This window comes from Abramis brama, assembly GCF_963993115.1.
Source record: "Abramis brama genome assembly, chromosome: 1".
NCBI classification, from domain to species: Eukaryota; Metazoa; Chordata; class Actinopteri; order Cypriniformes; family Leuciscidae; genus Abramis; species Abramis brama.
Genome location: NC_139963.1, coordinates 44916829 through 44933431, shown reverse-complemented (window position 1 = coordinate 44933431; position 16603 = coordinate 44916829). Strand labels below are relative to the sequence as shown.

Genomic DNA, 16603 nt, shown 5'->3' with positions numbered 1-16603 from the left:
ACGTAACCTCGGTTCTCTCTAGAAGAGGGAACGAGTACTGCGTTTTTACTAAAACGCTACGGGAAAAGTCTCTTTTCACGAAACACTGAAGCAAAAAATTATCCTTTAATTTTCATATATGTAAAACGCGTTGCAGCAGCAGTCAGCTATGGCGAGACGGCTTGCTCGCTCATTGGCTGCTCTGCGGCAACTGCATAAGCCTATCGAGCGAGGCCTGGGGTGACGTCAGGCCAATGAGGGCGCTTCGCGCCCTCCTCGCCACTTCCCGCCGAGACGGGCGTGGCTTACCTCTATAAAAGGAGCTCGAGAAGGCTGATTCACTTGATTTTGATCGCCGAAGCGAACCAGAGTGAACCATACGCACAGCAGAGAACGCAGTACTCGTTCCCTCTTCTAGAGAGAACCGAGGTTACGTTAGTAACCGAGTACGTTCTCTTACGAGAGTTCTCTCGTACTGCGTTTTTACTAAAACGCTACGGGAACCCCTTGTAAAACGCTGTGCGTGCTGGGATAAAAACACCGATCACCGGAAGCTATTTCAGGCATACAGTGCATAATCACCAGATAGACTCACACAGAGTCAGGGAATAAGGGAGGGGAGCCTTAATTCCCTATACTGTAGCGTCCGCAGGCTTAACGCGACCTCACAGGGAGAGTCTAAAGACAAGAGGGGATTCCCTCCGTCCTTATATAGACATGTCCACAGACGCGAATATGACATCACATAGACAGGGTAGGGAGCCTGAACTAATGTGGGAAATGTGGGTCTTACACAGTTCTGCCCAAGATAGTCGGTAGCGCATTGCGCCTGCGATTTCAGAGGTCTAGCTAGACAGCTGAATCGACTACACCGACAAAAGCTTAGCCTGTAAGGCGGGAACCTCTAGGTTATAAAACCTGATAAATGTAGACGGAGAGGCCCAGCCTGCCGCCGTACATATATCCTGTAGGGAAATCCCGCTAGACCAAGCCCACGAGGAGGCAACGCCTCTCGTAGAGTGCGCTCTAACTCCCAACGGGCATTGAATGCCCTTGACAGTATAAGCCAGCGCTATGGCGTCAACTATCCATCTGGATAGACTTTGTTTCGAAACAGCCATTCCTTTGGAACGTCCGCTGAACGAGACAAAGAGCTGCTCTGTCTGTCTGAAGACAGCAGAGCGGGACATATAAGCTCTTAAAGCCCTAACAGGGCAAAGAAAACTCGAGTCCCCCTCCTCACTCGATGCCGGCAGGGCAGACAGGGAAATAACCTGAGCCCGAAAAGGCGTGTTGAGGGATTTCGGCACATAGCCGTGCTTAGGTTTGAGTATGACTTTAGAGTCATTAGGACCAAACTCCAAGCATGCCGGGCTCACGGAGAGCGCGTGCAGATCGCCTATGCGCTTCACTGAAGCGAGAGCCATCAAAAACACTGTTTTGAAAGACAAATGTTTGAGGCTAATAGACTGGATAGGCTCGAAAGGGGCACCTTTCATGGCCGCCAAGACCGTAGAAAGGTCCCACATAGGGACTGAAGGAGGTCTGGGTGGATTCAGTCTCCTAGCTCCCCTGAGGAAGCGGATGACTAAATCGTTCCTTCCCAGTGACTGACCCAGCGGTGAACCGGAGAACGCTGAAATAGCCGCCACATATACTTTGAGCGTGGAAGGGGATCTGCCCTTATCCAACAGCTCTTGTAGGAAGGAGAGAACCTCCGTTACCTCACATTCGAGGGGTGATAGGCTCCGAGCTGTACACCAGCCGGAGAAAACCGACCACTTCGAAGCATAAAGCCGCCGAGTCGACGGTGCTCTAGCCTGAGTGATGGTATTCATGACTCCCTCTGCGAGACCAACGGATATCCGTTGAGCGCCCACACATGAAGGGACCACAGCTCCAGGTGTGGGTGCCAAATCGAGCCCCCGGCCTGCGAGAGGAGATCTCTCCTCAACGGCACTGGCCATGGAGCGATGTCTGCTAACTGCATCAGGACTGGGAACCATGCTTGGTTCTTCCAGAACGGTGCTACAAGCAGCACTGGGCATTTTGTTTCCCTGACCCGTTCCAACACCTGTGGCAGGAGGGAGACGGGGGGAAAAACGTATAGCGGGCAGCGCGGCCACCTTCGGGACAGCGCGCTATCGCTCTTTGAAAAGAACGCAGGGCAGTAGGCGTTTTCGTGGGACGCGAATAGGTCCACCTCCGCTCTGCCGAATCTCTCCCACAACAGCCGGACTGTTTGTGGGTGTAGAGACCACTCGCCCGGGGGAACGTTGTTCCTGGACAGTCTGTCTGGGCCCACATTCTGAAGCCCAGGTACATGCACTGCTCTCAGCGAGCGTAAGTTGTGCTGAGCCCATATTAGGAGGCGTTTCGCCAACCTGTACAGGGATGTGGATTTCAGACCGCCCTGGCGATTTATGTAGGACACCACAGCCATGATGTCCGAACGGACTATGACGTGTTGGTCCTTGATGTGGGGACAAAAACGCGTCAGCGCGTTGTGCACTGTCAGCATTTCTAAGTTTTTGTGTTGGAGCTTTTCTCGTTCCGACCACAGGCCGAAGAACGGTCTGCCCTCGAGCAGCGCTCCCCATCCCGAGGTGGATGCGTCTGTCGACACCATCCTCACTCCCGAGGAAGTCCCCAGGCTTACACCTGATCGGTACCAGTCGTCCGCCATCCAAGGCACCAGGGCTGTAACACAGTTCTGATCGACCTTGAGGCATAATCGACCGGACACCCGCGCTTTCAACCAGAACTGCAGCGGGCGCATGCGGAGCAAGCCCAGCCGGAGAACTGACGATGCTGAGGCCATAAGACCCAGCATCCTTTGAAACTTCCTGAGCGGGGTGAAAGCGCCGCGGCGGAAAGACTTCGCCGCGCGCTGAATGTGCAGCACGCGCTGTGGCAACAGCCGCGCTGTCATAGACTGCGAGTCCAGAACGATACCCAGAAACGAAATCGTTTGACTGGGGTTCAGTGAACTCTTCGCCCAATTGACCGTGATACCAAGATTCTCGAGGTGATCGAGTAAAATGGTTCTGTGCTCCACGAGCTGAGATCGTGATTGGGCTAGGATCAACCAGTCATCCAAATAGTTCAGCACTCGCATGCCTCTGAGTCTGAGAGGAGCGAGCGCTGCGTCCATGCATTTCGTAAATGTACGAGGTGCCAGGGACAAACCGAACGGCAGGACTGTATACTGGTATGTCTGACCCTCGAAGGCGAATCTCAAGTATCGCCTGTGATGTGACGCTATCTGTATTTAAAAATACGCGTCCTTCAGATCTATTGACATAAACCAGTCTCCTCGGCGAACATGCGCGAGGATTTTCCTGGTCGTGAGCATTTTGAAACTGCGTTTCACTAATGCTTTGTTCAGCCGTCTTAGATCCAGTATGGGTCTGATACCATCGTCCTTTTTGGGGACTAGAAAGTATCTGTTGTATAGCCCCCCTTCGCTTTGAGCTTGGGGCACACGCTCTATCGCCCCTTTGCTTATCAGTTTTGATATTTCGGCGCGAAGTAGGTGTGCTACTTCTGAAACCACCGTAGTTGGACGCGCGCTGTGAAGCGGGGAGGGTCGTCGACAAAACTGTAGCGAGAAGCCTCTCTTTATAATGCCTAGCACCCAGTCCGAAACCCCTGGAAGCGCTGCCCATGCTTCTGCATGGTTGGCTAAGGGCTGGATGCGAAGCGCGCTCTGTTCGCCGTGCGACAGAGGCGCTTCGGGGCGCAATAACGTAGGCGTTATGCCTGTGGCATTCGAGGCGGGGGGCGCGCTTATTACAGCGGGCAGAGCGCTCGTCCTCGACCTTACTACAGCGCTTGACTGAGTGAGGGAGGGCTGAGCGGGTCCCGCGGGACTCATGTCTGCGAGTAAATGTGGGCGGGAAGCGGGCACATTCACTGCTTTGGGCGCGCTGTCTGACTGAGCAGAGCGAGCGCGCACAGGTCTCGTTTTTACAGAGAGCCTGTGGTCTGTGAGACATAGTGTTTGTGCGGGCACTTTCACTATGTTGGAAGCGCAATCGACCAGAGTCGATTTTATGTGCGCGAGCCCTAAGTGTAGGGCTGTGCTTGTGTGTAGAGATGGGCACTGAGGAGTGGGCATCGACACTACACTTATAGCACCATCAGCCGTGGCCGGGACACCAGAAAATACCGTGAGTAAGTGTGGGCTTCGGTAGAAGTCCGGCCATGTACCACGTGCTCGTGGGCTGCAAAAAACACGTCTGCAGTTGCCTCTCGGGAAACAAACAGAGTGATTGCATTCGGCGGCATAATATTTTCTGTCGGCAGGCCTGGGATTCGAACCTCGGATCCCCCGCGCGAAAGTCTAAGAATCTACCACTGGACCACAGTGAAGATACATAGACAAAGTCAGCGCGAGTATTATCCACACTGGCGTTTGCTTGCAGGCATATACCACGTGCTCGTGGGCAGCAAAAAACACGTCTGCAGTTGCCTCTCGGGGAACAAACAGAGTGATTTGCATTCGGCGGCATAAATATTTTCTGCCGGCAGGCCTGGGGTTCGAACCTCGGATCCCCCGCGCGCAAGTCTAAGAATCTACCACTGGACCACAGTGAAGATACAAAGATATAGTCAGCGCGAGTATTATCCACACTGGCGTTTGCTTGCAGGCATGTACCACGTGCTCGTGGGCAGCAAAAAACACGTCTGCAGTTGCCTCTCGGGGAACAGACAGAGTGATTTGCATTTTCAGACGCCTGCAAAATGCCAGAATGTGAGAAGAGTGGATATCGCCCAGTTTCAGCGGGGCTGAAAACACTCCATTCTCCTTTCGCCAGTGACGCACGGGAACCGTAGAAACGGTGTTCGGTTGCAGGCAAGCGGGTACTACGCGCTCGCTGGCTGCAAAATGCATCTCTGCAGTCGCCTTCAGGGGACTGACAGAGCAAAGCATTGGCGGCATAAATATATATGCCGCTAGACCGGGATACGAACCCCGGTCCCCCGTGTGGAAAACGTATAATTCCACCACTGAGCCACAGGGGGATACAGGCTTTTGAAAGCGGCGTCAACATGTATTCTTCGGCGTTTGCTGGCAGGCAAGCGTGTAACAGACTCACTTGCTGCAATAATATTTCCAGTTGCCGAACAGGGAACTGAGAAATGTGAGAGAAAAGAGGTCAGACCGACCAACGGTGGGACTAAGAACACTCTTTTCTCCTTCGCCGGTGAATGACGCGTGCAGAGGCAGGGTAGCTTTTCTTGTAACGTAAAGAAAAACTAATCCCGCCATCCGCTTCCAGGAAGGGCAGCCTCGGAAAGGATGCCCGGCGAGTCCTCAGAGTCACCGTAGGCAATTGGCTCGGAGTGAAGGCGTTTCGCCGTCAGCGAGCGCGAGCGCTGCATGAGAAGGCATCTTGAAAAAGACGCAGCTCTTTTAGGGGTGCGTGTTGCAAAGCGAACACACACACACACACATACACAAGAACAAAGAATGTAAAGGATATGGCGTCGGAAAGCGCAGCAGGTACGGCGGTAGAAGGCGGCGTTGGCCAGCGGCTTCAAGGGCTCGTCCCGCTGAAGTGCTTGCATCAGACGACGCGTGCTTCCTCGTGATCCAGCGATGCGTGCGCTTCGCTGAAGAGATTAAAATCAAGTGAATCAGCCTTCTCGAGCTCCTTTTATAGAGGTAAGCCACGCCCGTCTCGGCGGGAAGTGGCGAGGAGGGCGCGAAGCGCCCTCATTGGCCTGACGTCACCCCAGGCCTCGCTCGATAGGCTTATGCAGTTGCCGCAGAGCAGCCAATGAGCGAGCAAGCCGTCTCGCCATAGCTGACTGCTGCTGCAACGCGTTTTACATATATGAAAATTAAAGGATAATTTTTTGCTTCAGTGTTTCGTGAAAAGAGACTTTTCCCGTAGCGTTTTAGTAAAAACGCAGTACGAGAGAACTCTCGTAAGAGAACTATTTTTATTGAAAGTTAAAAGTAATGTGTTTTGTCACTTTAGTGACTATGTTATGAAGAGAGAGCATTTTTTATTCAGTGGTTAAAGTAGAAAATGAATTAAACTGAAAAGTAACGTTAATTAAGTAACTGAAATATGTGTAAATGTATCAAGTAATATGTTACTTTACCTATAAAAAAAAGGAATTACATAATGCTTGTTTGTTGTAATGCTTTACCCAAATATTGTATCTTAAATCATTAAAACCTTCCTAAAGATATTCACCTGAAAGACTTGGTTCTGGTTCAGTCCGGTGACTGGAACATTCTGGATAAAATGTATGTAAATGTATATTTGATGTATTCACATTTGCATTTAGAAGACACTTTTTTCCAACACCACTTACAATAGAGGAACAAAAGTAATTCATCACAGAGCCAACAATATTTGTAATATACAATGATGTTTATTAGAAAGCTAGATTAGGAAATAAACTATGTACTGTATGTCAAATATATGAAGTCAATTTCAGGTTGATTATAAATCGCAAATCAATGCAGTGACACTAACCTGAGAACACTGCAAACACTTCATAACAGAAATCCCTGTGTGTAAAAAGCAGTGAGAGAAAATATATTTTTTAGTGAAGTCTCGAAGCACAGATGCACTGCAGATGATTCATGGAATTAACATGCAACCTTCATATATCACTCAGATCAATCATCCATTCCTGCTGATTATCACATTCAAATCACTCTGCCCTGTTTTCATTGTTGCACAGCGGTTTCCATGTCTGCCTGAGTTAGTTACGTTGTAGCTCCGTATAGCTTTGTTTTTTAACTCTATTTTCTATCTTTCCTGTTAATATGCTTCAAATAATTTCATTGTCACAATATCCTACATAGAATTTTTTTTCTGGCCCAGCTCCGGTCCACACAGCCCCTTTTCCCACGGCCCACATGTAGCAAAGAATGATGGCCCTGGAGTGGCCTAGATCTGAATTAAAGACAAATCCACACATGGGCCATAACTGGTCAGAGTCTCAGCCAATTACTAACCCATAACTGACCCTGCACTGGGCCTGAATAGGTTTTAGTGTTGGTACCGATTCTCAGCCTATGAGACTACACACTACTCTGCAGTGTGTGATTTGTAGCGGCATCTAGTGGTGAGGTTACGAATTGCAACCGTCAAAAGTTACAGTGGCCGACAGGAAAAGATTTAATCGTCTGAGAGAGCAAAGAGTAGCCAGTTAAGCAATGAGGTTTCTTTACAAAGATAAATTAACCCTTTCATGCATGAATTATGATAACCTTAGTCAGGATTTTTTTTTTTTTTCTATGTGTTTTTATTGCTCTTAGGGCATGAAAAACAAGAATTGATTTACAAATTTTTCAAAGAGATTTTCAGATGTCCACTTAAGTGGATAGCATGCGGTTATGGTTTAAACTGAAGATATACTGTATTAAATAAGACAATAATCAAACAGATAAAGTATGTGAATTTAACAAACTAATCAATACAATTATATCAAATCATGTGAAAACTATAAAATATATACAAAAAATATAAATGCAAAATATTGCAAAGGCTTCATACAACTTCATACAAGTTGCACTTCGCATATCTTTGATATCAGAACACGAGGACGTGATTCCATCAGAATTTTCTATAGCCTGTCAATGTACAACTGTGGAAACCACTCAGATGCTCCCTCCAGTGCACCAGAGTATGGAGATTTACCCTTATTAGCTGATAATTCTGATTATGTTCAAGATGGATGAGAAATGAGAAAGAAAGTATCAAGATGAGAAAACGTAGTGATACATTTTTTCAATCTCATCTGAAATGATCAGTGTTGGGGGTAACGCATTACAAGTAACATGCATAACCCATTCAGATTACTTTTTTGATGTTACAAGTAAAGTAATGTGTTACAAGTAACATGCATTACCTAATCAGATTACTTTTTGATCTAACAAGTAATTAACAAGTAATGTGCATTACCTAATCAGATTACTTTTTGATGTAACGAGTAAAGAAACGCATTACAAGTAACATGCATTACGTAATCAGATTACTTTTTGATGTTATGAGTAAAGAAACGCATTAAAATAACACACATTACATAATCAGATTACTTTTTGATGTTATGAGTAAGGAAACGCATTACAAGTAACATGCATTACGTAATCAGATTACTTTTTGATGTTATGAGTAAAGAAACGCATTACAAGTAACATGCATTACATAATCAGATTACTTTTTGATGTTATGAGTAAAGAAACGCATTACAAGTAGCATGTATTACATAATCAGATTACTTTTTGATGTTATGAGTAAAGAAACGCATTACAATAATGCACATTACATAATCAGATTACTTTTTGATGTTATGAGTAAAGAAACGCATTACAATAATGCACATTACATAATCAGATTACTTTTTGATGTTATGAGTAAAGAAACGCATTACAAGTAACATGCATTACATAATCAGATTACTTTTTGATGTTATGAGTAAAAAAACACATTACAATAACATGTATTACGTAATCAGATTACTTTTTGATGTTATGAGTAAAGAAACGCATTAAAATAACACACATTACATAATCAGATTACTTTTTGATGTTATGAGTAAGGAAACGCATTACAAGTAACATGCATTACGTAATCAGATTACTTTTTGATGTTATGAGTAAAGAAACGCATTAAAATAACACACATTACATAATCCGATTACTTTTTGATGTTATGAGTAAGGAAACGCATTACAAGTAACATGCATTACGTAATCAGATTACTTTTTGATGTTATGAGTAAAGAAACGCATTACAAGTAACATGCATTACATAATCAGATTACTTTTTGATGTTATGAGTAAAGAAACGCATTACAAGTAGCATGTATTACATAATCAGATTATTTTTGATGTTATGAGTAAAGAAACGCATTACAAGTAGCATGTATTACATAATCAGATTACTTTTTGATGTTATGAGTAAAGAAACGCATTACAATAACGCACATTACATAATCAGATTACTTTTTGATGTTATGAGTAAAGAAACGCATTACAAGTAACATGCATTACATAATCAGATTACTTTTTGATGTTATGAGTAAAAAAACACATTACAATAACATGTATTACGTAATCAGATTACTTTTTGATGTTATGAGTAAAGAAACGCATTAAAATAACACACATTACATAATCAGATTACTTTTTGATGTTATGAGTAAGGAAACGCATTACAAGTAACATGCATTACGTAATCAGATTACTTTTTGATGTTATGAGTAAAGAAACGCATTAAAATAACACACATTACATAATCAGATTACTTTTTGATGTTATGAGTAAGGAAACGCATTACAAGTAACATGCATTACGTAATCAGATTACTTTTTGATGTTATGAGTAAAGAAACGCATTACAAGTAACATGCATTACATAATCAGATTACTTTTTGATGTTATGAGTAAAGAAACGCATTACAAGTAGCATGTATTACATAATCAGATTACTTTTTGATGTTATGAGTAAAGAAACACATTACAATAACGCACATTACATAATCAGATTACTTTTTGATGTTATGAGTAAAGAAACGCATTACAAGTAACATGCATTACATAATCAGATTACTTTTTGATGTTATGAGTAAAAAAACACATTACAATAACATGTATTACGAAATCAGATTACTTTTTGATCTAACAAGTAAAGTAATACATTACAAGTGTCATACATTATGTAATCACATGACTTTTTTCGATGTCAATGAAAATTACATTCTAATAATACAAGTACATTTATTTACAGTAAAAAAGTCACTGCAGATTAAGTTTTTAAGTTTTAAGTTTCAAAAACAATATTCACATTATAATTATGAATTGTATCTGAAATATAGCAATTGATGCATGACGTCCACTACAGTGGACATGTGATTAATCAGAGTTTTCTCTCAATCTAAAATCAAAACTTGTAAAATTTAACTGTGATATGACTCTTTAGATATTGCTTGATGCTGCAATATTTTTTTTACCTACAAGAGTCTCCTAGGATAGAAGGAATGGGTGGATATTCCGGAGCAACTTGGCATGTCTGACTGACCCTTAGTCATCTTGGTTTGGAAGGGGAAAAAATCGAAACACAAAGGCTTGCCACTTGGTTGCAATTTATAGGATGATGCACCAGGGTCCAATGAAGAGGCTGATGTGCAACTTTGCCATAAAAACCCGTGCAAATTCAAGAAAATGCTTTTTTAATAGCTGTCCACTGTAGTGACCACTATGCGTGAAAGGGTTAAGAAATTACGTCTACTTTGTTATTCAGTAAAACTATATGTTATTGTTAATATTATTGTTACTTGTTCATCATTGTGTCAGTGTTTTATTCGCTGACTTTATCTATGTAACTTCTTTGCACAAAGAACAACATAGTGACGAAATGTGCTCTGTAGCAATTTGTCCATTTAGGGCTACTGTAGAAACATGTCGCCGCAAAATGGCTATTTCAGTGTAAGGGGACCCGTGGTGTAAGTAGATAGAAATGGCTCATTCTAATGCTGGGTACACACCACAAGATAATCGGCCTGATTTTGGGCTGATTTCTCCCCTTCCGACAATCCTAGGTAATGTCTCGATTATCTTGATGGTTCTACAGATTATCTTATCAGATTTTCCCATGGCGTGAGGTGTGTTAAGAGTAACTGAATCTGCTCGGAAGAACGTCGGAGATGCGCCGACCACGAATCGTAAATACCGTAAAACTTATTTAAAACAAATAATAGCCGAGTCCCAAACAGACTCCTGTCTCTTTTACACGCCTGGTGTGGCTACAGGTTTGGATAAATAAAGGCTGGTCTTAAAAAAATAATGTTTTTTTTTTGTTTCGGGTTGTATTTAATCTTCTAAAACCCGTCAGATCATCTGTTTAAACCAGTTCAGAGTTAGTGGAGGCCGGAGAGGGAAGTGAAGGAGAGCTACGAGGAGGAGGAATTCGCCAATGAACTTGTAATTGAGGATCACGGTGATGATGATAGTGATTAATAGGGTCCTTTTGTATCATATGATTGCAGTTGTTTTACAGGGTAGCCTTCATTCTTTCTTGTTGATGTGTTTCGGGTAACTAATAGTTCATAGGCTTAATGGATATTACCGGTAACTTGTATTGTTCAGCCCATGGCTGTCACATCGTTTGTTTTTTATGCTGCCAATAATCTAAAGGGGGTCGCACACCATACGAGGTGCCGCGTCGCGTCTATGACAACTCGAGGTATTGCACACCGGACGCGCACTTTGTCAGTTTAACACAAAACGCAAGTAACTTTGTGGGCGGGTCTCGGGCGCTGTTGCTATTATACCGGCGGGAAAAATGACTCTTGCGCCCGACGCAAATCTAAAATGGGTTGGTCTGAAGTAGCTTCATTATTCATAGGTGTGGTTTGGGCGTAACGTGAAATAAAAAAATCAGAGCGTCATCTCACATTCCCTTTAAGAGCAGGCGTGCTTGTTCCATGGCGGATTGCTATTATAACAGCGGATTTACCAGGCGCGCGCCAGGAGCGGTTCACAGCCGAGGAGACCGACGTTCTCGCCAGGGCCGTAAAACACAGAGAAGTAACAATGTATGGGGATAGGAGAAACCCACCAAAATCAGCTTCGGTTAAATAGGTGTATAATAATTTGGGTAAATGTGTAAGCTAGATTTATGCCTATTTTTTCACATCTTCATGGACACAACAATGATTTCCCTCGTGTGTTAATATTTTTCCTTGTAATAATGCATGGTTTTCTAAAAATGAGAACTGCTGCGTCTGTGTGAAGATGAGATAAGCAAAGTGCACACGCTACATTGATTATGGCCAAGCATGCGCCCTTAAATAGCATTTGAATAACATGCGCAACGCGCCACTGACTTTAGACTAGACTAGGTTTTTCCGGGTCAGTGGCGGAATTGTTTTCTAAACCTGCAAAATATCATCAGGGAACGTTTGCGCCGGAACACGCCTCCTCTTTGCGCTGAACCGCCCCCGGGAGTGCAAATGCATTTCTTAGTTTACCGACGTGCGTCTGTGGAGGGAAAAGTCTGCTGTGAGCGGGTGCAAAATAGTAATGATACATGCGTCGGTGTACAAACTCAATTGCGCTGGGTGCAAGATAGGGCCCATTATGTCAGTAGGTGGAGAGTAGGCTTCTTTTGCGGCTGTTCGAATACATTTTGACCACATGAGTGTTTCCACTACGAAAGCAAACCGGAAGTGGTTGAAGTAGACAAAGTCAAAATGTTTTGGACCCAGTTTACACCTGTATTTAGTGTTGTCTACTTCCGATCGACCAAAACGCATCTGAATACCAGGTGTAAACAGGGCCTAATGGTTTGAAATATGGAATATACTCACGGTATTCAAAGAATTCTGAAATCAGCAGAAATATGAGGAAGATGCCTTCTAAAGGAAAGACAATAAATCTCAGATCTCCAACAACATGATGACCATTCACTGAAAAAAAGAGTGAATCCAATTATTTGTAATTATAAGTATTATACACCACTGGTTTGAGAAATAAACTACATTTTAAAAAATTACATTGTGGTTTGGTTGTATAATTGTTCTAGATAAAAAACGATGAATTCAACCCTAATTATGGATAAAATATTTTCTCAAATTAATTGTATAAAATACTGTATAAAGCAGGGGTCCTCAACTCTGAAAGATTCACTTTCCTGCAGACTGTGCAGAGTGCATCAAAACATAATCAACACCACCAGATCACATTTTCTCTTTGTTCATCTGGCAATTATAACTCAGTTACAGCAGCCAAACCAAATCAAAAGTTAAAAAGGTAAGGGTCAAAAGACCAACTAAAGCAAACACTGATCTCCATAATGGTATAAAATGCAAATTAATTATTTAAAAATCATACAATGTGATTTTCTGGATTTTTGTTTTAGATTCAATCTCTCACAGTTGAAGTGTACCTATGATAAAAATTATAGACCTCTACATGCTTTGTAAGTGCACAGCAAAAACTCCAGTGTTAAATTAACACTCCTGGGAGTGTATATGAGTCCACACTCAAGAGTGTAAAGTGTTAAAATATGAGTGTTAAATTAACACTCAAGAGTGTTAAAGTTAATGAGATAATTAAGTGATTAATTTAGTGATGATTGCGCATTATTGAAGACACCTGATGTTAACTAGCAGAATAACTGAAGGAGAAAATCACAAATTGTGAGTCATAATTATGGCGATGATTGTTTGTTTTAGTTGGCTCTTGACCCTTATATGTTTACTTACAATTTTGTTTGGCTGCTGTATCTGAGTTATAACTGCCAGATGAACAGAAAAAAAGTGATCTGATGGTGTTGGTTATATTATGACAATCATCATTTGAACATGATCACTGAACTCATTAAGATCCTTCTTTCTGACTTGGATTTATGTTGTTGATTACAGCATAACTGTGATAAACCTGCAAAATCAGTAGTGTATCAAATACTTGTTCTCCCCACTGTATGTGGACAACATCCGGATACAGGTCGCATGTTAATGCCAAGTGTAAACGCAGCCAATGTCTTCATGATTACTACAAAGTTACAGGTAAACAACAAAATCCAGTATTAAATCAACACAGCTCAGAGACATATTGTCTCTTTAACATCTAAAGTGTTAAAGTTAATGAGATAATGGATCTCGCAGTGCAGAATTGAGGACCGCTGGTATAAAGTATTGTTGACTCACCTGATTTCAATATGAGTTCAGCCATCAATGTTACAGCGGCTAGTAAAACAACACCAACTGATCCAAACAGATACACTGGAACAATACGGTGAAAACCTGCAAAGCAACTTTAAACATTTAATATGACCTTTAAACAAAACAAATTAATTGTTACACTAAATTACCCTAAAACAGAACTAAAAGGTTTTCAGATTGGCATCCTTAAAGCTTATGCATACAAATAATAATGCAAATAATAAATATTATAATGAAAAGGAGGCCACATTGAAACCCACTAAACCACTATAGACTATACTATATTTCTTATTAATATGATTAATATATGATTGATTTCAGCCCTTCATCATCTGACACAGATCATCTTAAAATATTGTGTTCATCTATTATTCATATTTTATGTTACTGTGTGAAACTATGATGTATTCAACAGCTAATTACTGTAAATGCATAAGAACAATCAAATAAATGACCCCACACATCTGGCCCACTGAAGGCCCACTATATCTAATCCCCAGTGTTAAATTAACACTCCTCAGTGTACACGTGTCCAACTAAATGGTGTTAAAATAAACACTAAAGCAGTGTTGAAGTTAATGAGATAATTAAGTGATTAATTAAGTGATGATTGACCATAAGTGGTGACACCTGATGTTAATAAGCAGAATCACTGAAGGAAAGAGAAACAACAAGAACATAAAAAAAGAAAAACACAAGAACTACAACTGACTTCCAGCCATTACACATTATTGCACTTATTATTTTCCATTTTGACTTTATATATGTCATACATTGACTAATGTTCTTATTGAGATTTCAAAAACCCTTTACTTTTTAATTTGATTTTTTTTCTGGCTGTTCCAACTTTGTGTTTATAAAGCACATTTGTTATTGCACGAGAAAATACAAATCCAAACAAAGTAGATAATCAATACTGTACCCCGATCAACACGGACAAAACTGAAAGTAGCATCTGTAAACTTAATAACTGTCCAGAGTATCTGCATAAACGTAAGCACACAGCCCCATCCAATTGGATCTGTGGATTAAAAAGAGTGAAAGGAAGCAACAATACTCCATAAAATGTTCATTAAAGTGCCTTAATTATTTTTAAGGAATTTCAAAAATATATATATAATTTATGTTTTAGTTTTTTTCATAATACGGGACAGTGCACGACAGAGAGGGTGAATGGCACACGACACACAGGTAGCAGACCAACAATGAATCAACATTGAATCAAGGTTGAAATTTAACCGATTTTTCATCAGGTTTTTCCCTGAACATTTTCATTTTTATTTCAGTGATGAAAAAAAGATCTAGATGAACATAAAATCGATATTTGTTTAACTTAATTTAAAATCACTTATTTAACTATATCAGATCAATTTTGCTTTATGTACAGCAGGATTCTATGTCAGTTTTTTTTATTTTTTTTTTTTTATCAGAGTTGTATGTCCTATGTATATTTGTATATTGTCAAATATATAACATAGCAAAAAATCTACTTCAAACTTGATTTATTTCTTGATTTCTTGACTTTATTTCTGTCATACATCTTCAAAAGGTCTTAAACATCTAATCCTCTGTTTATTCTCATTATGTTTAATTGAAAATTAAATGTTTGGTTTGAAGCTACCATTATGGTGATCAGTGTTTGATTTAATTGGATTATTGACCCTTCACATCCTCCTTCACATCCTGTAACAAATACTTCCCTGGAAATTATAAAAAAAAAAAAAAAGAAAAAAAATAAAGTGCCCAGAAAGCTTCAATTTCATTTTTTTAATATTATTTAGATTTTTAATGTAATCTTTTTTTGGAGATTCTTTTTATTATTATTATTTATTTTATTTGTTACTTTTTTTTATTAAAACCACATACAATCCTCGAATGCAGTCAATTTGTGTGTGTGTGTGTCTGTGTCTCTCTCTCTGTGTGTGTGTGTGTGTGTGTGTGTGTGTGTGTGTGTGTGTGTGTGTGTGTGTGTGTGTGTGTGTTCGAGGTTCAAGGTTCAAGGTTCAAGTGCGGCAGGTATGGGACCAGTCCGATGAACACTCAATTAAAAAAAAAAAAAAAACATTAAAGGGTTAGTTCACCCAAAAATGAAAATTCTGTCAGTAATTACTCACCCTCATGTTGTTCCAACCACGTAAGACCTTCGTTCATCTTCGGAACACAAAATAAGATATTTTTGATGAAATCTGAGTGCTGGATCACTTCTCCATAGGCTGCTAGGTGGCCCAAACTTGCTGGCCCAGAAAAGTTATTAAAGAGATCGTTAATATAGTCCAAGTGACTACAGTGGTTCAATTTTAAGTATATCAAGTGACGAAAATACTTTTTGTGTGCAAAAACAAACAAAAATAACGACTTTATTCCACTATTAATTTCCTTCTCTCTGGGCCTCTAGTTGGTTCACGTAGTGTTTTTGCGCAGCGCGTCTGTGTTACACGTCACCACGTAGGCTCACTATTGGCCGACGCTGGTCATGTGTGTGATGCGTGATGACGTATAACACAGACGCGCAGCGCAAAAACACTACGAGGCCCAGAGAGAAGGAAATGAATAGTGGAATAAAGTCGTTATTTTTGTTTGTTTTTGCGCACAAAAAGTATTCTCGTCGCTTGATATACTTAAGATTGAGCCACTGTAGTCACTTTGACTATATTAACGATCTCTTTAATAACTTTTCTGGGCCAGCAAGTTTGGGCCACCTAGCAGCCTATGGAGAAGTGATCCAGCACTCAGATTTCATCAAAAATATCTTAATTTATGTTCCGAAGATGAACGAAGGTCTTACGCGGTTGGAACAACATGAGGGTGAGTAATTACTGACAGAATTTTCATTTTTGGGTGAACTAACCCTTTAAAACAAACACTGATCACCATAATGGTGACTACAAATTAACCAATAACCCATCAACATCTAAACATCTGTTAATT

General features: G+C 41.2%; 1 protein-coding gene across 1 annotated transcript in view; it reads right to left on the bottom strand.

Moving 5' to 3' along the window:
- LOC311067767 (uncharacterized protein) overlaps nt 1-16603 on the bottom strand; it is an 82198-nt gene that overhangs the window by 583 nt on the left and 65012 nt on the right. The window contains exons 14-18 of the mRNA XM_084089841.1: nt 14598-14696; nt 13661-13756; nt 12320-12418; nt 6477-6511; nt 6192-6233 (exon numbers count right to left, since the gene is read on the bottom strand). Coding sequence (XP_083945967.1) covers nt 6192-6233; nt 6477-6511; nt 12320-12418; nt 13661-13756; nt 14598-14696 — 371 coding nt within the window. The remainder of the gene's footprint in view (nt 1-6191; nt 6234-6476; nt 6512-12319; nt 12419-13660; nt 13757-14597; nt 14697-16603) is intronic.